The sequence below is a fragment of the Eubalaena glacialis genome, chromosome 18 (assembly GCF_028564815.1).
Source record: "Eubalaena glacialis isolate mEubGla1 chromosome 18, mEubGla1.1.hap2.+ XY, whole genome shotgun sequence".
Taxonomy (NCBI): Eukaryota; Metazoa; Chordata; class Mammalia; order Artiodactyla; family Balaenidae; genus Eubalaena; species Eubalaena glacialis.
The window spans coordinates 34,622,645-34,648,328 of NC_083733.1; the positions used below are offsets into that span (position 1 = coordinate 34,622,645).

The following is a 25,684-nucleotide window of genomic DNA, read 5'->3' on the forward strand; positions in this document are numbered from 1 at the left end:
AGTCATGACGTCTAGGGCATCAGGATGGGAGGGCCCCTGGGGGAGACCCCGTGTAGCAGTGCACAAAGGGACAGAGGAGCCAAGAAGGACAGGAGTTTCCCCGAAGTCCCACAGCCTAGCAGGGCCAGACCTGGGGAGGCGACCAAGAGGGGATGACACAGCATTGCTTCCCAAAGGGTGTCTGGGTACCCCTGGTGGTGTGGCAGGAGACTTTAAGTAGAATACATATAAACATGAAAAAAAATTAATTGTTAATGAATGCACAAGGCACGAAGTTAAATACACCCCAAGCCACCCACTTCCCCTCCTTGGAGGCCACTCATGTTACTAGGTTCTTGTGTCTAGTTCAGGAGCAGTTCCATGTATGTGCACACATGTGAGCAATGTATGTATTTTCTCTCTCCTCCTCTAAGCAAATAGAAGCACACTATACAGCTCCTCGACTTTTCTCACTTTCCAGTCTGTTAGATGTGATTCCAAATCAGTTAATTTAGTGCTTCCTCAATGCTTTTTAAGTTAGCTTTTTATTGTTAAAGTTTCACATACCAGTCATAAGTGTTCAGCTCAGTGAAGTTTCATGATGTGAGCATATCTGTGTAACCAACATCAGATCAAGAAGCAACCTGGCCAGCTCTCTGGAGCCTGTCCCCTGCCCCCATGCCCCCTTGGGCACCAAGGGTAACGGGCATCCTCACATGGACATTTTAGGTTTGAATACCTGTTTATTTATTTTAATGTGTTTTTGAAAAAATTAAACCAGACCATCCAACTTGAGATTTCCCAGGTATTATTGCTTTGGATAAAGAGTCTTGTGCTGGACCCAAAGCCCTTGACTTGGGGAGACATCAGAATCACTGGGGTGCTCAATTCCAGGAGTGATGATGGGACAAGCCTGAGGTTACCCCCGGGGGCCATGGGGGTCTTGTCTCCTCCAGCTGCTGCCCTTAACCCCAGCGGGCCCCGCCACCCATTTCCTACGAGACATTGGTCATCTGGTCTGGAAGCCCCCATAGGACAGGCAGGGAAACTGAGGGAAATGGCTCAACATCTTAGCCTAGTACGTCCCAATCTATACCAGTACATTGGCTCTGTCCTCTCCCAGTCAGGCACTGGGTACTTGGACCCTGTAGAACATAACCAGGTGGAGGGGGTACGTGGATGCCTGGGAGCCAAGACCCTCTGACCCAGTGGTGTGGCGTGGGGTTTTAGAGAGTCCAATAAGCCTGGTTTGAATCCTGGCTCTGCCACTTGTTGGCTGTGTGACCGTGGATGAGTGTTTTGACCTCTCTGAGCATAGGTTTCCTCACTTGTGAAGTGAGGATGGTTAAAAACTCCCCCGAAGGGTTACTGTGAGGATTATATGAGCCCACTGTGTGTTAAACACCCGGTCCAGTCTTTGGTGTTCATGCTCAGTGAACAGTCATGCTTGTCACAGTTTCAGTGATTGTGCCACAGGGAGGTCTTCTCCCTGTTCTCAGGCTAGGAGGTGCAGGGGAAGAGGGAGAGGAGAGCGGGGACAGAGGTCCGCTGCCACTGTGGCATCCATCCCAACTGAACAAATGGTTCTCAGCGGGGCCTGGGGAACGGAATCTCTCCCTGGCTGGCTGTGGCCAGCCGGCCCCAGGGCAGCTGTCCTGTTCCCAGATCTGGGGTTCCAGGCTGGGTGGCTAAGGCAGGCAGATTGGGCGGGGGCTGGGCAGCTGACAGAGCTAGGAGGCCAGCTGCAGCCCTGGAGTGGAGCAGAGAGCCAAACCATGCCTTAACCCATTCTGTTCCTCTGGGGACGGCTGCTCTTCCAGGCCGCTTCCTTTCAACTGCCTCATGTGCCCTGTGAGTTCCTTGTTAGACCAGGGGTCTCCAGCATGCAGTGCAAGGTGCTCTCTGGCCTGTGAGAAGTTTACTGGGCCTGTTTGAAAATTGCAGTGATTCATATAAACATTCAGATCTCTGGCCTTCCCTGAAAAGCCAGAAGATCTGACCCACTGAGCATACTCTGGGTGGCAGCTTTGATTGGCTGGGAGGTGGGTCATTCACAACCCAACTCTCCCCCCACCCCCCAATAGTCACCTCTGGTCCCCCTGTGGCCATTTGAGATCCTTGTCTAGAAAAGCTGGTCAAGGTCATCTCTAACCTCCTCTCCTATCTGAGCCTTAAATTCCCCGGGGGTCTCTCTATCTGCTTGACCCCCTCCCATGCCAGCGGCCTCACTACCTCCTGAGCAGACCTTCTCTCGTAGCCTCTGCCGAAAGAATCCTATCTGTTCCTTCTTGAAATCTCCCTGTAGTGACTTCTACTGGTTGGTCCCAGTTTGACCCCTTGAGGCCACATAGCAAGCTCTGTCCCTCTTCCCTGTGACAGCACTTCAGATGCCTGAAGACAGCTCTGGGGTCCCCCTGCGCCTGCCCCTCTGGGCTGAACAGTGTCTCTTCCTTCACTTTCCCTGCTAAGATGTGGTTTCGAGACCCCCCATTACCCTGGCGCCCCTCTTTGGCCACCCTGTGGGCCCGTGGACTTCTCGCAGCTGGCTTTCCAGAGCCACCCTGTACAGCCGAGGGCTGTGAGGACACAACTGGGGTTCCACTTCTATTAAAAAAAAAAGGGAAATGTAATGCATAGAAAGTGTTCCGTAAGGCCAGCCGCCCCAGAATACCTGCAACATTTGCAAGGAGGGGCATCCTGGGACAGTTTTATTTTTCTTTGTATGCCCACGTGTCTTTAAATTTTTTCCCCTACAATCTGGGGAGTTAAAAAGGGTAAAAAGCCAAGGGCTTGGGGTGACTTCACTTTAACCAGCTGGTAGTGATTGCCTGCCGAGGCAAGGCCCTGCCTGGGGGTGAGGACAGAGGAGGCAGGATGGGGCCCTGGCTTGGAGGAGCTCACAACCTAGGGCAGCCTCGCGTGCTCAAGTACCCCAGCTAAGTGAGGTGAGAGAAGACTGGGGGAACCAGAGGAGGAGGGGTGGAGGGAGGGGGGGGTCTATTTACCCAGGCATCTGGAAAGGCCTCTTGGATAGTAGAGGTCAGGTGGGGCTTCCAACGTGGAGGGGGGCATTTTAGGTGATGGGAGCAGGAGGGCGTGTGGATGCATGGGCTGGAGCATGGATGCATAAGCTAGGGAAGGGTCTTCAGGGGCAGAGGGACTGGGGCCGGCTGGTGGCAGGCCCTGGATGCAGACAGAGGACTCTGAAGGTTGTTCTGAAGGTGACAGCATGACAGCAAGAGTGGCGATGATTAGAATAGCAGCGGCGTGCTGTCTCTGGAGACAGAGCTGGGCGGCTGGCTTTCCTAATCTGCAGCTGTGTGACCTTGGACAAGTCATTTACGATTCTTAAGCCTCAGTTTTCTCATGGGAAACAGGATAAGGGGGCTATGAGGATTAAACAAACGATTGCCCCCAAAGTGCTTAACCTTGTGCCTGGCACCTGGGGCGCCCTGATGATATTCTGCTCTCTACCTATCACGGGTTTTCAGCGGGCTTCTGGGTGCTTTTAAGCCTTATACTGAGCTTATCATGCTTATAACTGTCTGACGATGAGTAGGGGCTGGTATTTCTCCCATTTTACAGATGTGTACACTGAGTCAGAGGTGCAGGACCTACACCTAGGCCTGCTGGGTTCCACGTCTGGGCTCTTTCCACTACACTGCCCGCCTCTCAGAAGGTTTGGGGGTGGGGTGCCTATCGTGGGGTTTGTGCCTGGCCCAGATGCCTTTCCAGAGCATCTGGTTTCCAGAGAACTCTTTTTAACCTAATGAGGAGGGGCTGCAGGGCGGGTGTGGGGGTCTGTTGGTGGGTACCGGGCCATGTGGAGAACTGGCACCGTCTTCTGTTAGGAGCTCAAGCATCCATCATGGGCAGGTAAGTTGGAGTCTTGACCTCAGCTCCCATGGGGGGCTCCCTGGCCTGGAATATTGGGAAGAGGGGCTGCAGGCTTCTGTTTTTGCCTGGCCCTCAGGTCTTTTGGTGCCCATCTGGCCTGGGTACGTTCATCTCTTCGGCAGGGCTGGGCTGGGCTTCAGGGTGATTCCCCTGTCCTGGGGGTGCTCTGGGGCCTCCAGGTCTGAAGAGGGGCCCAGGGGACCGTTGAAATGACCACTGTCCCATTCTCCATTCCAGTAAGGAAGTGCCGGCTGCATTAGCTTCTCGGAGCGCTGCCTGTTTCTCCACACCCCCAAACCGGAGTGTGTGATCAGCAGTGACTAACGCAGTGGGCAATGCTAACAGCAAGGGCGCTCTGGCAGGTCCCCGGAAAGAGCCCAGCCTTGGAGTCCGGGCTGGGCGGGACACCCGCGTGTGACCCACAGGCTCTCCACTCCCTGGGCCTCAGCTTTTCTCCTCTGTGACATGTGACACATGGGGTTGCCCATCCTGACCCAACACCCTCAAGAAGAAAATGTGATTCCTTCAGGGTGTGAAGGTGTGTCGAATGCAGTAAAGCTCCATGCGAACGCCACGGCTTTGTTTGTGGAGAGACCTTGTGGAGAGGTCTCTTAAGCTAAGACCACCACCACCCCTGCCCCTTGGTGGACACCATCTATTGGGCTTTTACTGAACATCTGATGCCATGCTCTGCATCCTCCTGTGTCATGTCATTGCCTTGCAGTACCTCTGAGGGCTTGATATTCGTACCACCCCATTTGACCTGTGAGAAAACCGAGAACAGCCGTAAACCACTGCTGGGTTCTACCCCAGCTCGTTAGTGGTAGAGCCAGGCCTCAGAGCCAGGGTCCGCCCGATTACCAACCCTGTGCTCTCAACTACTGGAGTTTCCCAATGGGGAGACCTCACAGGCCAAATACAGCGATGAGCTTCCTTGCAGAAGCATGAATAAGAATGGAAATCGAGGCACCTAGACCAGAGAGCTGGGTGTGGCAGGGCAGGACCGGGGGCCCTCGGGCTGAGCTCTGTGCTGTAGAGGCCCGTCAGTGGCCGTCCACAGTGGGGCGAGGAGCCTGCGAGCAAGGGGGTGTGCCCCCGCTTCCAGACTATTCTGCAGGTCCCCAGGACTCCCCCTGCCCGAGTGGCCCCAGGCTGCCCTGGGCATCCGTGGGACTCTTCCCGTGTATGTTTCCCCCGGGGTCGACTGGGCCTTCAGGGTGCACATCCCCAGGGTCAACGAGGGGGTAAGGAAGGGGGTGGGACCGGGGCAGGGTTTGGACCTGTGGGTGCCTCTCTCAGCGAGGGACGGAGCTGAGGGTGGAAGAGAAGGGGGTGGGCTGCGGGCTGGGGGCGAATGTGAGAGGGGGCCCCGAGGGAAGGGCCGGCCGGGTCCTGCCAGCTGGACGGCTGAGCCTGCCTGACGGGCAGTGGGGGAGCTCCCGTGTTTGCCCTGCTATGAGGCCCTGGTGGCCAGTCCCGCTCCAGACTCCTGGACCTTATTGCCAGCCTTGGGAGCATGCTTCAGGGGCCATGGGCCTTGGTAGAGGCACTGAAATTAGTCCACAAGAACAGGGAGCATGGATGGTTTTCTCTGGCTGTATGAACCCACCAAGAGGGCCCCCTTTCCCACCCAGGAGCCAGGGCGCGTGCAGAGGCAGGAGAAGTAGTCACATCTGTACGCGCAGGTGCAGGATGGAGACCTGGGGCCTCGGGAGCCTTTCTCATGGACGTTCCTTTCTTCCTGCCATCCATCCTTCTCTCACCTTCCTCAGGGTCTGGGGGCAGGGAGACCTGGCTGTGAATTTTGGTTCCACTCCCCACGAGCTGCACCTTGTGTCACCTGAAAGCTCTCTGAGCTTCTCGGCCTGGTTGAGAGAGCTGCTTGGGATACTGCGAGGAGCCAGGCCCCGGCAGGGCACGTGGGGCGTGTGCAACAGTTCAGCCTACCCTGAGTTGCACGGAGCAGCCGCCCGAGGGTCCGGGCCGGCCCCTGCCAGCAGTGGGCCAGATGTGCTTTTTCGGGTGGGGCAGGGGGAGCTTCTCTGTGTGGGTGTCCTCGCATGATGTGTGGGCTGCTATGTTTTGATCCAAGGGAGCCAAACTGATTTTCCTGGCCCATCTCTCCTCCATCCAAAGCAGAAAGTTAAATAAACACAGCCAAGTATTATCACAGGACGGGAGGAAAATGAACTCGGTCCCCATGGGCGGCCACATCTGGCAAGTGTTGGGCCTCTCAGGACTGTGGGATGAGACAGATGCGGTTGCGGGTAGGAAGGGCTCAGTATACCCTCTACCCAGCCATGAGCCTTTTTCCAGGGTTCTGTGCCGGCCTTGGGGCCTGGGGGCTGCAGGCCGCTTGCCTTCATTCTTTGCTGCGTCCTTTGCTGTTCCCCTGGCCCTTTCTGGGGCCTTGCCTTTGGTGGGGCTCCCCCTGCGTCTTCCTGAGGCTGGTGCTCCCTGGCCCAGCTGGGTGCTTGCACTGGGAAGTGGTCTCAGGCTGGTGTGGCCCACGTGCTCGGGCTCTGCCTGGTGCAGGGGGTGACCGGGCACACTTGGGAAGCAGCTTACTTGCCCAGATTTTCCGTCCCCCGCTCAAGGCCACGGTGGGCCCACGAGCTAAAAGCTGGGGGAGAGTTTGTAGTTGGTGTATCCCCTGCCACCCCCTGCTCAGCATGACCCTTAAATGAGCTTAAATGGGCTGCGTGGATTTCTGGGGTTCCATGTAGGACAACTGCAATGCACTTTTGGGTGGGAGGAAATGAACAGGTGTGCCCCCCCATTCATGTATTTATCAAAGGTCGCCCAGCACTTTCCATGCCTGTGGTCCTCAGAATGTGACATTCTGCGTTCCTGAGTCCTGTGGTGGTACAGGTGGTTGATAGGTGAATGAGTTTTTTTGGTCCATACTTATATATTTATTCCACGATTAGGAAAATGTTACTTTATATGTTTATTCTAATAGCTATTAGAAATTTGTTCCTAGCACACCAAATGTGTGATTTTGTGAGTAGCACTGCTTAGAAGGAGGCTAGAAGATAAGGTATTTAAGTAAAAGAAGGGGGTTGATGTGAAGAAAAGCATCGGTCACACTCGGTGTGACAGGTGGTGTGACTTGGCCAAGCTCCCAGGGGAGGTCTGGGGAGGCCCTGCCAGCTCTGGGGACCAGACGGCTCAGGAGGGTGAGCCCAGGGAGACTCCTGCCCTACCCCGAGATGATCATCCTCTCAGGAACTTTGGGCAAGTTTGGATGATGTAAGGCCTGCCTTGGGGAGATCAGCTGCCAGATGGAGGTGCTCAGGGCCCCCTGAAGGCCTCCATGTGCGTTCTAACCATGGTGGGTGGGCAGCGGGGCTGAGCTGAGGGGCACATCTGTGCCAATGAAATGTCCCCCTCCCAAATCAGACTTATTAAAAGTATTGACTCTTTAAACTGCAAAGTATTATGATTGCCCCTACCCCAGGGACATCCCTGTGGAATTACAGCATGTTAGGAAATGGTCATTACAGTTCATTCCTGTGGAAGACTTGGGGCTTTTGATATGAAGAAAGAGATGGAGGCTGGTCTGTGGGTCCAAAATGTAATGAAAACACTAACACACACACGTGTGCATGCACACATGCACATGTACACACACACCAGTTTTCAGTAACAGACTCGGTTTCCTCTTTGCTTGTGTCTAAGATAAACCACATGTATAACAAGGTACTGACATTTATTTATAGTATGTTAGCACAGAGGATAAGTTGTTAAGGGGTCGTAAAAAAATATTAGTCTCTACTTTATGGTGCTATTCTTTAAGTGAAAGTGGAAAAAAGGCGAGAGAGTGGGATTCTGGTCTCACCCCCTCCTTTCTTCCCACCCTAAACAGCAAACAGATCTGGGCAGATGCAGTTCCCTTCTCCCCTGAGTGAGGGGCGGGGGCCCCAGGCTGATGTTCCCTGACCCCGTGGCCCTGGTGCCCACCTTCACGTCCCCAGTGCTCAGTGGGCCGCTTCCACGCACCCCTTTGTGTGGGGTGTTATTTCGGCCCCTCCGTGCACGGCAGAGTGTGCCCTCGGCTTTGTCACCTTCCATCAGAGTTGGACAGCTGGTGGGTGAGAACCCAGTGTTGCCACCGAAACAGGATGTGGGAGCCAGACCCCATCATAAATTCACATTTATATGCTGCATGTTTCTGGTTAACGAGACCATGCAGGGGCGACTGTATGAAATGAAATATATATATGAACAGGGATATTAACCTCAGGAGAGACGGGATTAAGCATGAGGGCAGCCTGGGGGGCCTGGAGCCCTCAAAGTGTTAAGGCCCAGGCAGGTGGGTCCCCAGAAAGGGAATTTTCAGGAAACAGCCCAACCCTGAATGGTTTTGCTGGGGGCATAGACACAATAGTCTTTTTTAGTGTTCTCACTATGTTCCGGGCACTGGGCTAAGCACTTTACGTGTGTTATTTCACTTTGTCTTCAAAACAAATGGGAATTTTATTACCCCCACTTTATGGGTGTAGAACCAAGACTGAGAGGCCGAATCCAGGCCCTGGGGAGCGTCGGTGACTGACCTAGGCTGACACCCCCAACACTGACCTCGCAGACTGGTCTCTGGAGGGTTGCAAAAAGAGGAGTCATTTCAACCCCACCTTCCCCATCAGCTGTGGCTTTTCTGAGGCAGTACAGAAGGCCTGGGAACCTCAGGCCGTCAATTACCATTTGTTCAGCACAGGCTGAGAGGCATGTTGGGTTGGTGGTAGCGTGTGAGCTTTGGAGCCACGTGAGATTTGGCTGCAAATTTGAGCTCTACTTCCCATTGCTTGTATAATTTAGCCCAGTTAAAAAAAATCATTTAGGTCCTGGTTTCGCCATCTGTGAAATGGGCACCATCACCCTTTGTCAGGTCACTGGGAGGATTAAACATAAATGTGATAATGTGTGTGAAGAGCGTTAAGTGATTGTTGTTTCTAGTGTCACTGATATGTGTAGTCTTGTGTCAAGTGAGCTGGAGGGTAGGAGAAAGAGGAGACATAGGGGGTCTGCCTAAAGGGGCTGAGAGTACAGTTGCGGGCAACACATTATGCTGTAGGATCATTTTTCTTTGCCAGGCACCTGAGTATTGGGCTCAGGACCATGTGCCTTATAAACACCTTCTTATTTTATCCTCAGCGCTACCTTGCAGGATTGTTATGCACAGAGAGGTTACTTAATTTGTCAGGGTCACACAGCAAACCATGGCACCTGGGGATTTGATCCTAAGTCATCTTTCTTTGGCAATACGCTGCTGCAAATGAGGCTAACGTAAGTCCAGGGCCAGGGTTGTCAGGGAGAGATTCTTGGAGGAGGTGAGCCTGAGCTCTGGGCAGTGTTTCTGACCAGGGAAGAAGGGTGGTTATGTAGCTGGTGGTCAGGCTGACCCTGGAAATTTGGGCAAGAAGCTTGAAGCCCTGTACCCACAGGCAGAATCCAAAGTAGGGCTGGGTGTGGCCTGGTGGGGTTGCCTCAGATTCCCCCGAGTTTATATCAGTATATTTCCTTGCTTAGGCAAATGCAATTTGATTTGATTTTCCTGAGCTTCATCTTTGAGCAGGAAATGTTTTATTTACATTAAAAAAGAGACCCACAGACTTTAGAAATTTTTGTCCATGAATATCAGTCTTCCTAAAATAAGATTTACATGTCAGTGTAAAAGGAAATCAGAGTTTTATCTGCAGTTGGGGTAGAAACTCATCCTAGCTCTAGGCTGGAGGCTTCTCTGGGGCTATGACTCTGGATGGGAAGACCCCATGTCAGAGCGCTGAGCTGTGGGCTGTGGGTGGGAGTTGGTCCCTGCTGTCCTTTCACCTTTCCTAGCTCCCACCGCCTCCTTCATGCTACACTCTGGGTCCTTATTGTGTCCACTTGTTTTTGTCTCTGAGATTGGGATTCATTTAGCATCTTCCATCATACCGTAGTTTGTTCATCCTTTCATTCATTCTTTCACTCAGCTGTCATTATGTGCCAGCCCCCAAGGGGCACAACAGTGGTAACATTTGTCACCGTGGAGTTCACGGTGTGAAGGTTGAAAGTCAAAGTCCAAGACCGTTTTCTCATCTTTCTCATAATACCTAGCTCAGAGCTAGGTCACCTGAGGCACTCAGTGCTTATTTAAGGAGGAAAAGGCCAAATACACGTTGGCAGTATGTCTCAAAAACCTGAAAATCGGCAAACTCTTTGTCCTAGTAATCCTGTTTTTGGGAACTAATTCTAAGAAAAATCATTGAGCAGGCTTGTGGCCGTGTTTTATGTGTGTGGATGGCTTTGCAACGTGGCTTCTCTTACAGCCGCAAACAACTAGCAGTGGCCTAGGTGTCCAGCAACAGGACATTGGTTAAATTAGTCCTGGAGCCTCCTATGATGGGACTCAGGCCACCATTAATAACATCCGTGTTGGTCCATGTTTTTGATGTGAAAAGATGTTCATTGTATATTGCTGAGATAGGAAAGCAGGTTCCAGAACTGGTTGTGTTGTTCAATTGCATGTGTTGTTTCAACTTTCTATAAAGTTGTAACAATGCATTTATACAGGGAAAGTTGTGCTTTTAGTTTCCCCATTTTGACTCACTCACTATTTCCTAGTTTTCTACATTGTACGTGGAGCGTTTATTTCAGAAACTTTTATAACAAGAAAAAAGATGCTTAATCTAGGACACAGTAAGAGAAGGGCAACGCTGAGTGAATTCTGGGACATGGGGCCTGAGCCTGAGCAAGACAAATGGGGTAGGTGGGGAGAGCCAGGAAGGTGCCCCTGCCCCCCGCCCGCAGCTTGGTGCCCGCCCCTCCGTGGCACTGCTTCTTTAGCTGGTGGTGTGCTGACTGTGCACATCTTTTCCCAGCTCCACGTTCAGCGGCGTCCTGTTCGGTAGCTTGACAGTGGCTGTGGTGGGAGTATTTCACTATAGAAAGTGGCAAACACTGCAAACCAGAGCCCTTTTCCTCCCTGGACCACTGTCTTCTTAAAGATTTTCCACATACCACTGTCTCACATGGTTTTCCTTCTCTCCCCAAGGACTTGTGTGCTTGGGAGGAGACCCCAGAGGATGAATTCTCTTCTTGGGTTCCTCTGGAGCTGGCACAGAGAGGGACTTACCGAATCTTCTGTAAATTTCAATCCCTGGGGAAAGAGAGAGAGAGAGAGAGAGAGAGAGAGAGAGACAGAGAGAGAGAGAGAGAGAGAGAGAGAGGGAGGGAGGGAGGGAGGGAGGGAGGGAGGGAGAGAGGGAGAGAGAGAGAGAGAGAGAGAGAGAGAGAGACACAGAGAGAGAGAGAGAGAGAGAGAGAGAATCAGATTTTACGCTTTCATTGGCTGACCGCACTCAATGTGAACCGGAGCTGCTGATTGCAGAAGTAAAACAAAGGGGTGAAGAATCCCAGTCCTGGCTCCACCTCTCCGTGACCTTTGGCAAACTGCTTAGTTTTCTCATCTGTAAAAGGGGGTTAACAAAGGTACTTATCTCATAAGATTGTGTAGGCCAGTGGTTCTCAAACTCTAGCAGGCATCAGAATCACCTGGAATGCTTGTAAAAATACAGATTGCCAGGCCCCACTCCCAGAGATTCTGCATCCCTCTCAAGCTGCCAGGTGATGCTACTATTGCAGGTCTGGGGACTACATTCAGAGAAGCACTGCTGTGGGCAATTAAAAGTGTACAAAGTGCTCATCACAGCACTGGTGAGAGCTCAGCAACATGTAGCTGCTTATTCATAGAAGAGCCATGTGGTAGGGAGCATTGTCTATGAGGACTCCAGGGCTTGGGAGCTAGAGTATTCGAGTTCAGGCCTTTTGTTACCTTGTCTGCCCCCCTGGGTGAGCTGTTTCTCTTCTCTGGGACTTTCTTTCCCCTTCTGTGAAATGGGTGAGTAAAGCCTTGACTTTCAGGTAGCAGCTGAGGAAATACCTGTAAGCGCCCTCTGGTGCTGGGTGTTTGTGCCTTTGAGCTAAAGCTATACTTGGAAACATCGCTCTGGCCTTGTGAGCCCATGGGCCGACTTCTGGACAAATGTTCGGGCTCCCTGGGCTTTATTGCCTCATCAGAAATGTGGGGATTTTGAGGCCTCCCTTAGGTGGGGGCGGGGAGGATTAAATGGGAGCCTGTAGGTGGGATGCTCAGCATAATGCCTGGGGCCACTGGGGCTCAGTGAAGGTTGCTCTTTTGGGGAAGAGTCCTGGCTCTGGCCCAGATCTACTCCAGTTGGACACACCCCTAAGAGTAGTGTAAGGTGTGTGTGTGTGAATGTGTGTGGTATGTGTGTGCCGTGAAGAGGTGTTTGAACGGAAGGGAAGCTATGGACCAGGACAGAGAAGGCCAATAGATTTTAACCCACTTTGTTGAGCCTTTTGAAGCTGCATCTGTGCCTAGTGAGAAAGAGTGCCTTGATTAATTAGCAATGCCTACCACGGGTGCAGGATAGGGGAGCTGGGGCAGGTGTGCCACTTGTGTTCTATCCCTGGTCTAGTGAAAAACCCATTTTTCGCGTACTTAAAGAAAACTTGAAATGTTTCACATTTATTACCCTATGTTTTCCATCATCACCATCATTATCATCACCATCATTTTCATTTTATTAGGGAAGAGTGGAGGAAAGGAATCAAATTTCTGCAAGGTTCCCCAAAATATAGATTCTGCTGAGCTTGTAGCTTCTGTTCCTTCTGCAGATATCTCCCAGTTCTCCTTTGGGGTGTGTGGGGTGCAGATGGGGGGACCCGGGAGGGAGAGGGAGATGAGCTGGCACAGAAGCTGAGCCCCTTGGCTGTGATCTCCAGATGGTCCCACACTTAGGGACACCTTCCCTGCACCGTGGCGGGGACTAGGAGGCGGTGATGCCGAAAGATCCATGGCCCTCACTGAGCCCTTCCTGTGGGGGGTAGGGGTGGATCTCGGTGGGAAACTTGATCTCACTGTTCGAGCCCTCCCACCTTTACCTGCAGAGTGAAACCTGGGCAGCCACGCCAGGGGGAGAAGGGGCAGCTTGAGTTATCGCAGTAACGCTAATATTGACTGCGTGTTCACCTTGAGCCATGTGCTTCTGGAGTACTACTGCATTTAGTCTTCTCGACATTCCTGTGATGTGGGTACTAATGTTACCCCCATTTTACACAGGAGGCAACCGAAGATCAGAGCGGGTCAAGCATCTTGCCCCAGATCTGACGGCCTGTAAGTGGTAGAGCTAGGGATAGTCCTGGGGAGCCCTATTTCAGGGCCCACTCCCCGAATCCCTTCATTCTATAGCTTCTCTCCAGATACCCTCATCCCACTCATCTGTCCTGCTAGATGAGCTCCGTGGATGACTTCTGGAAGAGTCACTTTCCTGGTGAGGATGGACCAACTTCTATTCTGGAGTTCTTGGACTACTCCTAGAGCCCTGTGTGCTCCCTGTGTTGTAGATAAGCGAGGCAAGGAGAGAAAGGGAAGACAGTGGCCGAGCGAGATCTAGGCTTCCTACCCCTCTGCGCCAGATAGGCCAGGGGAACAATTTATGAAAAATTTTCAGTAACCTTTCATGTTTTCATAGGTGCTGGTTCTAAAGTAGGCATTTAAGGGGAAAGTTAAATATTACCAAAATTGCTGTAAAAATATATTACAAAGCAGCCGACATGTGGACCCACCCACTATCTCTCAGTAAGTCTATGCAACAATTTTTCCTCCAACTTTGGGACATACCACCTTTGTGTGTGTGTGTGTTTTAATATTTATTTATTTATTTATTTATGGCTGTGTTGGCTCTTCATTTCTGTGTGAGGGCTTTCTCTAGTTGTGGCAAGTGGGGGCCACTCTTCATCACGGTGCGCGGGCCTCTCACTATCACGGCCTCTTGCTGCGGAGCACAGGCTCCAGACGCGCAGGCTCAGTAATTGTGGCTCACGGGCCTAGCTGCTCCGCGGCATGTGGGATCTTCCCAGACCAGGACTCGAACCCGTGTCCCCTGCATTGGCAGGCAGATTCTCAACCACTGCGCCACCAGGGAAGCCCTGTGTGTGTTTTTAAAAGCGCTAGATCTGATGGCAGAAGGCTTCTGGTTAGGAGCCATGTTGTCCAAAAATAGATTGCTTTAAATCCTAGACCCATCTTCCTGGTGGTGAGGTGCTCAGGTGACAGGGGTGTGGACAGACTGATGGGAAGGTGCATAGAGTATCAGCCCTTCTCGCACCCTGGCTCTGGGCAGGCGCTCATAGAGGAGAATGGCAGGTGGTCTTACCTACATCATTTAAAGTGTTAGTTTCCTCTCTTTTCAGCAAGTGGATGGGGAATCGTGGAGTTAAATAAATGGGTTTGTGATGTGACCCTGTCGCGAGGTCTTGGCTCCTCTGAGGGTCTGAGCTTGGTGTGAGGGGGCTGGTGTTGGGGGGCTTGGGTAGTTTTAGCTTTGGCTGCAGAGGGCCTGTACTCTTCCATGCCATGACTCTCCCAACCCCATCCACTGCCTGTCCCTAATCCCCACCAGAGAGGAGCCTGGAAAGTGTGGGCCCACTGGTTGAGTTTGCCCCCGACCCTGGTCATTTTGCCCTGAAGCCTGATGCCAGAGATGGTCATGGGCTATGCTTTATAGCACATCTGTGTGAATTAGAAAAAAGGCCAGTTGTGCCTTTGTGCAAAAACAATGGGTACCCCTTCCTCTGGACATTCATAGCCCTGCATCAGAACAGATAGACTGTGGGCTAAATTTCAACCCTCTCTCACCACCTCTGCTGGGCCTCTTGTGCAGTGCACAACCTGCACAGCCGTACACAGTAGTCTTTCCTGCTTTACACTTTTTCGTTCCTTGAGTTTGCTTAGTACTAAGTCAGGAGTGATACTCCATTTCATGCTTGACAATGAGTCTGGGCTCTCAATGTGTCCTTTACTCTCCTGGGCCCTGGCCTGGTGTGGGTGAGAGGGTTTCCCCAAGGCTGAGCTGAGGAGAGCAGCTATGTGCCCCTTGCCGGGCTCACCACCTCTGCTGGGGCAGGGATGCCTCTAGGGAGCCTCTGTCAGGCCAGGGTAGGCGCAACCCTTCCCTAAGGGTAAGATGATCCCTGGGACAAAAGCCAGCAAAGCATGGAGTGGTCCCTTCAGACCCTGGGACCACCAGCCAGAGGTGGGGCCAGCTGAGAAGACTCGTCAAATACAGCCTTTTTTGGAGGGGCAGATTCTAGATCTTTTTGATGAAAACTATGGCTCCTTTCCCCAGAAAAGTGCCTAGCTGCACACATGTCCAGAGGCTTACATCCAGGAGCAGGGCCTTCTCAGATCCTTGAAGACAGGCTGAGCAGCTGGCCTGTTGTTGATTTTGCGGTAGGGAAGGGGGCTTTGGGGGCCCTGCTGCCCTGCTGGAGGCCTCCTCTGATTCTCGGATTGATGCCTGCCTCTTTTTGTCTCTCTTGTTCACCTCCTGACACCGTCTGCCTTAGCACTTGTGCTTGAGCTTTCCTGCCTCTAACCTACTCCTTGTCTGTCAACCCAGATCCTGCCTGACTTTGATCAACCTCCATGTGCGGCCCCAGTCCTGCCCTGGTTCTAGGGCCCCGTTTCCAGCCTCCCACCTCAGCCCCTTGCCTCCCCTTTCTCTTCCCTTCCACAGCTCCATCTCCTCTGCATTTTCAAGGTAATGGGGAACCCCGAGGAGAGGATACTCCTCCCCAGGCCAGGAGCAAGTGGCACTGGGGAGGTGGCTTATACAGGTGCTCACCTAGCACCACCTGCCCCTGCTGGAGGGTTCCGTAAGTCCAGAGGCCCAGCACACAGGCTTTGGATCTCACTGGCATCTCATTGATGGTGGCACGGTCATCCTGGTGCATACATAGACAGGCAAGCTATGGGTACTCCCAGAGTAGGGGGGTTGTGGTCGCTTATGAGCCCACTGCTGAGTTGGGGAGACAGCATCTGGTGGGGCTCACAGGTGTATACACCCATGGGGCAGTCAGCCATCACAACATGTGATCCAAGAGTAGAGAGAGAACACAGAGTTCTGATCTGTCTGATGCCCTGAGAGAGCCTCAGAATCTTTCTTAACACACCCCAGGAACCATGGTGAATACACTTTGTGCACTCTTCCATGTGAACATAGGCCCTGCACCTCCATTCCTTGCATACACACTTTGTCACGTATCCCCTCGTTTGCTGCTGCACCCCTACCCTGTGTGTTCACACTCAGTCTGTGCCCCTTCCCCATGTGTATACACTTGTCCCCACGCGCCCTCCCTTTGTGTACATACTGGCCTTGTGCACCCACCCTATGCTTACAACGCCCATCATTCACAGGAGTGGATCTCCCTGTGCTCCCCTTGAGGCTGGGCACGGCGGGGGTGTGTACTTTGGCCTCAGTGGTGCCAAGTATCTTATAAATTAAAAAGTTAGAGGTGGAGTTTGGGGGAGTCCCCAGAAAGCCCCTAGCTCCCCTGGCTGGCTGGGCAGCCCCTTAGGGTGTTGTCCGTATTGGCCATAGTGCTGATCAAGTTTTCTCTGAGATGCTCACCCCTCGGTGTTCATCGTGCCTCTGCAGCAGCATTCCGCTTTGGGGATGGCTCGGGCCCCCCAGCAAGTGCCTGGCTCCAGCTGTAGGGGAGGCCTTCCTTGCTCTCTGCCTGCTGCCCTTGCCAGTTATCTTATTGTTGAAGAGACCAGCCTGGACAGAAGAGGCCGCCTGGAGGGGAGGAGAGCCTTCTCACGTTCAGGGTCCGGTAGCACAGGGCCTCGTGATGGTTATGGTGGGGTTGGGCGTTACTTTTTCTCATCAGGAGTGTATAAAGGATGGTGTGTTTATACCTTCAAAGAACATAATGTGGGCCAGGGGATGGGATGTCAGTGGGGTGAATGCCAGCAGTTGTAAGAAAGTGCATTCATGCCCATGTCACTAGGCGAGTTGGCCCATGGGCTCCTTGCTATGAGGGACATGGTTCTGGGGATGCTGGTGTGTGATGCGGCCGTTTGCCTGTAATCATGTCTGTCGCTTTGGAATTCCCCAGCCGGCGGCCTCGGGTCGCTCTCCTCCTCTTCCCACCTCTGCAGTCTTATCGTCCCCGGAAACAGAGCCTTGAATCCTCCCAAGAGCTCCAGAATAGCAGATGTTTTCTCTTTCTCCTTCCCATAATGGCTGAAGCCAAGTCTTAGGGAGGGAAGGATTTGGCATCTTAGGGACATCCTCCGGTTTAACAGCTTGGAAAGTCACACTTCCCAACCAAAGAACTGAGTGGACCCAAGTGTGGGGACTTTTGCCCTGATACCTGGAGTACGTTGAGGGCAAGGGGAGAACTAGGGTCGTGCATCATGTCTTGGTCCTAGGTACCCACACAGATCTTGTTGACAGTGTCCTACGAAATGGTAGCATGGTGACCTTACAAATTGGCAGCAACCTCTCAATAGAAGCAATATATATATTACATTGTAAAGTAAGTAAACGATGAAATGTGAAGGAAACTGATTTTCAGGTGTGGCCCTGAAAGCTGCTAACAACTGCTCCTTTCATGCATGGCTTGCTTCTGATCGCTTTAAGCATTATCCGCCTGTGTTTCGGAGGCTGTCTGGCTGGAATCAGCTTAGTGAGTAATATCAATTTTGTCTGACTCGAGGTCTCGATTCGTATTTACAAAGCTGCATATTTGAAAACCCCACCCCAGCTGTAACCAGCTAAGTCAAACAATAGCTTTGGTCCCAACCCAGATCATCTCTGCATTTCATTGTCTTGATGCCGAGTTTCTACTCTCAGAATGCAAACTTGGGAAGGAGAGAGCCCTTGGTTAGCATTCCTTGGCCTCTACTCAGTGACGTGGATGTGCCCTCTTGGGCGAGCTGTTTCTGAGGGTTAAAAGAAAACATGTTCTCTGAGGCTCTATGGGGGGGCTGGTGTAAGATCACGGGTAGACAATAAAGAGGGTCAGAGTCACACAGAGCAGGACTTGTTAATTCCGAGAGCTGTTCCAGCCCTGGCACCAAACCCACCTGAGTGCTTGAGCCACTGTTCCAGTGGATGACAGCCATCATCCCACTGAATCTTCCCAATAACCCTGTGGCTTAGGTACCATTTTTACCTCTGTTTTTGAGATGGGAGAACTGAAGCCTAGAGGTTAAACAATTTGATCAAGGTCATATAATTAGAGGCAGAATCGGGGTTTGAAGCCGGTGTCTGACCACAAGCCAACCTGCTTGTTCCTCTCCCAGCTCGGCTGCCCAGCATGCTGTGTACCTGCCTTCTGAGGGGCAGGTTGGGGTTGCTGCTTTCCAGTCCTGAGTTGCTAGGATTCTGGACAGCATCCTCTGTGTCTCAGGTGGACACAGGAGCAGCCTTCGAGACGGACAGTCCTGGGTTCCAGCCCGAAGGTTGTGCGGACTCTTTCTAGCTGTAGGACCTCCGGCATGTCACATCACCTCTCAAAGTGTGTTGATGGGGATTAAACACACTGAGCGCAGTGCCTGGCTCACAGTGTGTGCCCATGTAGAGACAGCGACATTGCAAAGAGAACAGGGTGGTACGTGGTGGCTTCAGCCTGCGCGTGTGTAGAACTTCAGAGCCCATTAAATCTGAAAAATACTGTGTATGCACATTTTTGGCTTAAACAAAGTTCCATTTTACAAAGTCCATAACCCAGCTTTAATATTATTACATGCCCTAGACTGGGATTAATTCCAGGACAAGAGCTTTATTATGCTGTATAGAATTTCTCCTGTGTTCTCCTAGTGCATGGCCTCCACGGCCACCAGCCTGGTCTCACACACTGGGCCGCAGGGTAGTGGGGACACCCCATCCCTTCCCAGCTTCATTCTGTGGCCTCTGGGGTGGAGTGGAGAAGTGAGTTGCTTTTTTTCTTTTCTTTTTTTTTAAATAAATTTATTTACTTATTTTGGCTGCATTCTGTCTTCGTTGCTGTGCGTGGGCTTTCTCTAGTTGCAGTGAGCGGGGGCTACTCTTCATTGCGGTGCACGGGCTTCTCATTGCGGTGGCTCCTCTTGTTGCATAGCATGGGCTCTAGGCGCGCAGGCTCAGTAGTTGTGGCGCACGGGCTTAGTTGTTTCGTGGCATGGGGGATCTTCCCAGACCAGGGCTCGAACCCTTGTCCCCTGCATTGGCAGGCGGATTCTTAACCACTGCACCACCAGGGAAGTCCGGTGAGTTGCTTTCTGATGTCACTGGCCCAGGACTGCTGACCACGGAAGAGTCGACCCCAGCATGTCCTGAGGTCTGTCTGTGGGTCAGTTCTCAGTGTAGAGGATAGCACACCATGCTTTGCCAACCTCTGAGAGTCACTTGTTTGTTTCTTGGAATAATCGAGAAAGCCTTCACATCTCAGTGGTGGTCTGAGGGCTCTTGGTAGGAGGTCAGTGTCTGGAGGACCAGGGAGAGGACTGAGTCTTCACTCCTGTGAGTGTCAACTGGCTTTATCTCAAGTGGATACTCTGATTATAGATAGTAATGACCTGTAGCACTGTGTAGAGAAAGATTCTTATGCTGCGTCTTGTTTGAGGCAGTGCTGTGATCGATCTGTGATGTCTGCCAGGGGCACAAGGATGGGGGAACCATACAGATATAGCACTTATTTGCTGTTTATGTTTTGTTCTGATTATTTTACATCTCTGTGAAACCAACAAAGGCCTCTTTGTAGGCTTGACCCCTTTGCCCCCTGATCATGGGTATTATAGGGACCGCCACAAATGATCCTTCCTCCTTGCCCTGTGCCCCACCCCAATGACCTGTTTGCACAGATTTAAAACTCACAGGCCCGTCTCTGTTCTCTCTTTTAGTTGAAGAGGGGGAGGCCTCGGACTTCTCGCTTCCCTGGGATTCCTCCGTGACAGCATCAGGTAAATGCCCAGGGGCTGGTGGGAGAGCTGGTGGGGGTCCCGGGGGGCTGGCTCAGGAACTCAGAAAGCCACCCAGCTGGTTATGGAACATATTCTTCCCGTCACATTCCTATCTCCAGTCCAGATTACACCGTGCAACACGATTTTTATATCAGTTCCATATGGTCAATAAAATCTATTACATACAGAGACTACTACGCCTTTATTCCCCTGGGGACCATGTTTCCATCTTGTGGGTACATTCAGATGGGCCACCACACCCCCACTACACAGGCTTTGAAGCTCCCAGCCATGGGCGTCGCTGCACATTCATTCCAACCTAACTGCATAAAAGCCATTTTAAAAGGACATTTAAACTCCAACCAAAATCAGAATTCCTGTATTTGCCTTCCTGGAAGGGGCTGCATTGCGCTCTCGGGCATGCAGACCCGAGCCCAGGCCTCCAGGAGTTGGTAATAGGGGGAGGTCAAACTTGTGGGGTGCCTGGCCATTGGGGGGTGATGGGGGTGACTTGGTAGTCAGGGGACTTGGGTTTTGCAGCTCAGTTCTGCCCTAGCTAAGTTCCTTCCTGTGCCTCAGTTTCCCCAGCTATAAAGAGAGGTGATGAATGAGGATTTTCTCACTGTAAAGTTCTGTAATTTGGAGCTGCCCATGGAGCTTGGGATGGGAACTGGCTTGGGGTCCTTGGGAGCTCCTGAGTGGAGGGCACGGTGCTCCTGTTGGCTGTGCATCCAGCTAGCACCTTCCTTGGCAGCAGGGCTCTGGCTTCCTGTCTGGCAGGCGCCAGGCTCTCCTGCCTTGTCCCCTGTCCCAGGATCCTGACCACCTGGCTCCGGCTCCACAGGGGAGAATCTTGGGCCTGAGAAGACCTACGAGGGAGTCATTTAGTCCCACCGCCTTCTCTTTTAGGTGTGGAAACTGAGGCAAGGAGGGAGGTATGATCTGGGTCAGTAGTTCCAAGAACGAGGTGTTAGGCAACAAGGCATATGAACATTTAACACTTGAATGGTTACACATTGAATTTGTGATTTTATGGCCACGTGTGACTTAAGATGATGCGGAAGTCATTTAAGTGAGAAAATTGAGTTGACCAAGTTTTAAGTAATAGTATGTAATGCTTGGAGTCAGCAAAAATCATGAAGGTGGTTCCCAGATGACTGAAATTTGGGAAATGCTGGTACAGACTGGGCGGAAGGGGAGTGGGTGCCAGCACGCGAACCCAGGTTCCCGGACTCCTAGTCCAGTGCTTTTCGCAGCAGGATCTGTGCTGATTGGAGAGTCTGAAGGGTCCTGGCTGGGTCCTGGCTGACCCAGGCTTGGGCACTGTTGTGTCTGCAGGTGCCTGGCCCTTGGTGACAGGGGCTCCCTACAGGGCAGGGGCTTTGTCTGAAGGCAGAATGGGGAGGTGCTCAAATTCTTGGGAGGAGAGTCCAGAGTTAGGACAGGCCTTGGGGTCCACACTGGGTAGGATAGGGGAAGGGGCTGTGTGGTCCCTGCCCTGTGGCCTTCTGTGCGGGAGAGATGCACTCCCCGTGGCTGGAGGAAACACAGTGAGGTTATAAAGCTCCACATCTCATCCAGGCGCGCTGACAGACTTGGGGGTCCACGTACTCAGGCATGCAGCCAGCTCTGAAGAGGGTCCCCACTCTGCTCCAAGCCCCCGCACCAGGAAAGCACCCAGCCTGGTCGTGTCCCTATAAAGTCCTCCCTCCCAGCTGTTTTCCCAGTGGTGTCAGTGGCGATAGGACAGTCAAGGACAGCCGTGGGGTGCCAGGAGGGCGCTGGCAGTGTTGCGGTGGATGGAGAGCCCGGTGCAGGGAGCATCAGGCGCCTGGGTTGCATCCCTAGGGCCGGCCTGCAGAAGGCAGGGCAGTGCCAAGGGGCTGCATGGGGGCCTGCGGTCTGCGGTGCTCTGAGGCCACAGTGGAATGGCCAGCCCTCGGGCCTCCGGGGGCGCTCGGGAGTGGCGAAGGTTGTGGGACTTGCCTGTTTCCAGCCAAGAGCTGAGCACGCCCCACGCGTGTGTGCAGGAAGAGGTGCACCGCTCCTTGTGAGTCCCTCCGGCCCTCAGGGACTCCCTGGTGCCAGTCAGCTTTGGATCGTCTGCTCGGAGATGGGGAAAGGGAGGGCAAAGCATCCCGGGCATTGGATAGTCCACAGCCGGGCAATGGATTGTTTTGTTTTCTTTGGCCCATTTCTGATGATTTTTTTTACAGTGCATTCATGTGATAAATTTTCCTTCCCAATTCTGTTGGGCTTGGGCTATTAAAGTCAGCTTGTATTCCCTGAGCACGGGGCTTGTGAGATGGAGCAAATCCCGGGTGGCAGGATGAGGTCGGTTTGGGAGGCAGCCCTGGAGCCGGGCGTGGATGTTTAGTGAACACTTACTTGGTATGTGCCAGGGCATGGAGCAAAGCTTTACCTCCAGTATCTCATTGGGTCATGATGACAACCCTATGAGGTGGGTGCTGTTTCCAGCAGCAACTCCAGAATTTCTCCATGGGCTGGTTGGGGGCCGCCATCTGGTAGAGGACAGGGCCAAAGGCCTGGTTGAAGCTGCTTTAGTATAATGCTTTTCATTAAGCTGAGAAAATGTCACTTGGCTGCATCAGAAAATGGGGGCAGGTGCCAGAGAAGATTATGGGGGAGCAAAGCCTCCCAAGCCACCCTTGGCACTGTTACTGAGAATTGCTGTCCTCATTTGGCGGATGAGGGAAGGAGGCTTGGAGCGGTGTAGTAGCGGATCCACAGTCCCCAGCCAGGATGCTGTGGAGAAGGGACTCGAACCCAAGTCCTCCTGCAGCCGGAGCCTGGGGTTTAACCTCTGCACCGCCTGACACTGGCTGGTAGACAGCTGAGCAGAGACCTGAAGGCATCACGGGGGCTTTGGGAAGGTCCCTGGCAGCACAGGACCCAAGGTGGCCATGGAGGATCTTTTAGCTCATCAGTCCAGAGGAATGCAGGGTGAGGTGGAGAGGGTGGGCGGAGAGCATCTTACTAGGAGTGCAGAGCTTTGAGTACCAGGCAGCTCCTCTTTGTGGGGACCCAGCCTGCCTGGGGTGCAAACTTCCCCTTGCCTGCTTTTCCTGGCTCTGGGAATGTGATGGAGAACTCCAATAAAGAAGCAGAATGCACAGTGGCCTCCACTACCCGTGGAGACCCTGTGGCCACTGCCCCCAGGAACAGCCTGGCCTGCTTTGTCTGTGCCCTTGAGTCGGGGCCCTGACAGTCATGGAGAGCCCGGCTTGGCAGGGAGGGGAGTAAAGTGATCGGCTCACAGCAGTTCTCCCGCCTGGCCGGGGGGTCACGGGAGGAGGGAGCCCACTCTTGCCTCTCTGCTGGCAAACATGGGGCTGCTGATAGTGGAACCCAGGGGAAGAAGCACTGCATTCAGAGCCGAGGGACGAGGGTGCCTAGTAGGTGTGGGATTTTAAATCATTTCCCATTACGTCCTGTTTTTTCTTATCCATAGAAAGGGTGATGAAGGGACAATATCTTATAAAGAGACAATTTAAGTGAGAGAATTTTTTTTTAACATCTTTATTGGAGTATAATTGCTTTACAATGTTGTGTTCATTTCTGCTGTATAACAAAGTGAATCAGCTATACGCATACATATGTCCCCATATCCCCTCCCTCTTGCGTCTCCCTCCCATCCTCCCTATCCCACCCCTCTAGGTGGTCACAAAGCACTGAGCTGATCTCCCTGTGCTATGCAGCTGCTTCCCACTAGCTATCTATTTTATAAGTGAGAGAAATTCTTAACCTGTTTTGAGCCACAAATGTCTTTGAGCATCCAAGGAAAGGAAGCGTGTGGATTCTCTTCACAAATGCACAGAGCATTTTGCATGTGATTTGGGGGGGGTGGCGTCACAGATTACTCCCAAGCTCTTCTTCTTGCCGGGCCATGGGTTCAAACTCCTTAGAAGTGTGAGGGTCCTTTGTGAAAGCCCCACAGGGGTCCCAAGCTCAAAGGCCCATCCGAGGTGGGCTGGTAGCACAGGTGAGCGGGCAGGTTTGGGGGGCACTGTGAATTGCGACCCAGGCCTTGCTACGGGGGCAGCCATCCCTCAGTGCTAGCTGATTGTGACAGGGCACCTGGCCCCAGAATCGCCACAGCATCTGAGTTTTTAAAAGAGAAGCCAGAAAGCTGGATTTTCATATGATATCATCAGATTAAAAAATTAACAACTCGTATCTTTTTAAAGCAGCTTTATTGAGATATAGTATGAGGGTTCCAATCTTTCCACATCTTCACTAATACGTGTAATTTATCTTTTTTTGGGGGGGATTCTAGGCTTCCTAGATGTGGAATGGTATCTCATTTTGGGCAATTCATATATCTGAAAAACATTGTTCAGGTCAAAGAGTGTCCTTCTGCCAGCTGGTTTCAGCCTGGCCACCGTTAGAAGGTTGCCAAGTGCGTCTTTACCAAGGTTCCACTTTCCAGGTTTTGACTTTCCAGGCCTCTCTGCTTCCCGTCACCTGCCCCCAGCCCAGCTCAGTGGGGAGGCCCTTCCTCCCTTCAGCGCTTCCTCTCTCTTCCCTCAATCCCTTCTGCAGTGAGGTGTCTGAGTGGCAGGCACCAGGATGATCGTGAGCTTACCGTGTGGGGTTTCAGGGAACCAACCCAACCAAACTGAGCTTTGCCTCCCTTCCCCTGGTCACCAAGTTTGAGCTGGGAGATGAAGGGGCTCATCTTTGTGTAAATGTCTAATCACAGTCTCACTGGAACCTCCCACCTCCCTGGGCCAGGTTTTGGGACAGGTTGGGCTTCCTTCCACCATGGCTGCTCTGGACCAAGCTGGGGATGCAGTGCCAGAAGGGTCTGGGGGTGGTCTGGAGACGGAAAACAGTTAATTTGTTGACAAATACTCATTGTCAATGCCTGGGTAGGTTAGCCAGGTTTATTTCTGGCGTGGTGACACGCACACACTTGTGGTTGGAGAGAAACACTCAATATAATCAACTGTTTGTGATGGCCCAGCAGCCTGAGACCTTATTGGTGTGATCGGAGTTTCAGGCCTTCCTGCCACGTTACAGGTCTCATTGTTCTGGTTAATGAAACCAACATTCCCATTTATGAGCCACTTCTAGGAGTCAGTCCTCCTTCTCAGTGCTTTTCACATATAGAAAGTGAGGCACAGAGACGCTAGTGACCTGCTTCAAGGTCACACAGCCAGGAAGTGGCAGAGCTGGGATTTGAACCCAGGCAGCTCAGGCATGAATGTAGCATCCAAACTGTAAATGGCAGATCTGCGTATGAGAGTGTTGTTTCAGGCTCTTCATTTCAGGGGATCTAGAGGCTTGGGGAGGGGGGTCAGCTCAGTGCCCAGGTCCCTCCTGGGTCAGGTGGGAGAGTCTAACTAGGGCCAGGCCTCCTGGTTTGCTGCCCGGAAGAAGAGGAGGTGCCTGTTTTGAAGGCCTTGTGCACGTTTCCCAAATTCAAAGGCCAGGTCTGGAAAACACTGGGTCAGGCTCTCTTTAGAGACTCCCACCAGCCTTACCGCAGCCCACCTCCCCCTGGGCCTCTGCTCATGACCGTCCTTGGGTGTGGGGCATGTGTGCGCTTTGCGGGGTCAGGGGGAGGCTGTGTTAGGGCTGAAGGCTCTGAGACCTGCTCAGCGGGGAGATTAGAGTGGCATCTGGGTGTCTGGTGCCTGGGGGGCCTCTTGGGGGAGGGATGCTGGAAGCCTTTCCTTTTCCTTTTCCTTTTAATCTGACTCTGGGTAAGCTGCGGGGTAGCGGGAGTGGTCAGTGCGCCCACCACGGACAAAGGTGGCAGCCTGCTCACCCCCTGCAGCCCTTTACATCCACGTTGTGACCAGTGAGGTGGACGGAAATGTCTGGAAGACTGGGCCTTTCACCGCAGGGAGTTGAGGCCCCTCGGTGCAGCCCAGCCTGCCCTTCCGAACCTTCTCAGAGCTGCCTCCCCACCCCACTTGTGTTTTCTTAGAGCATGTATTTATTATTTCAACTACTTCACAGAGACTCCACCCACTGCCCTGTGCT

The 25,684-nt window shown here is 52.6% G+C and overlaps 1 protein-coding gene across 2 annotated transcripts in view; it reads left to right on the forward strand.

Moving 5' to 3' along the window:
• ZNF423 (zinc finger protein 423) overlaps positions 1-25,684 on the forward strand; it is a 330,174-nt gene that overhangs the window by 39,868 nt on the left and 264,622 nt on the right. For both annotated transcript variants that reach the window (XM_061173369.1, XM_061173368.1), the window contains exon 2: positions 19,613-19,672. In XM_061173369.1, the coding sequence (XP_061029352.1) occupies positions 19,613-19,672 (60 nt within the window). The remainder of the gene's footprint in view (positions 1-19,612; positions 19,673-25,684) is intronic.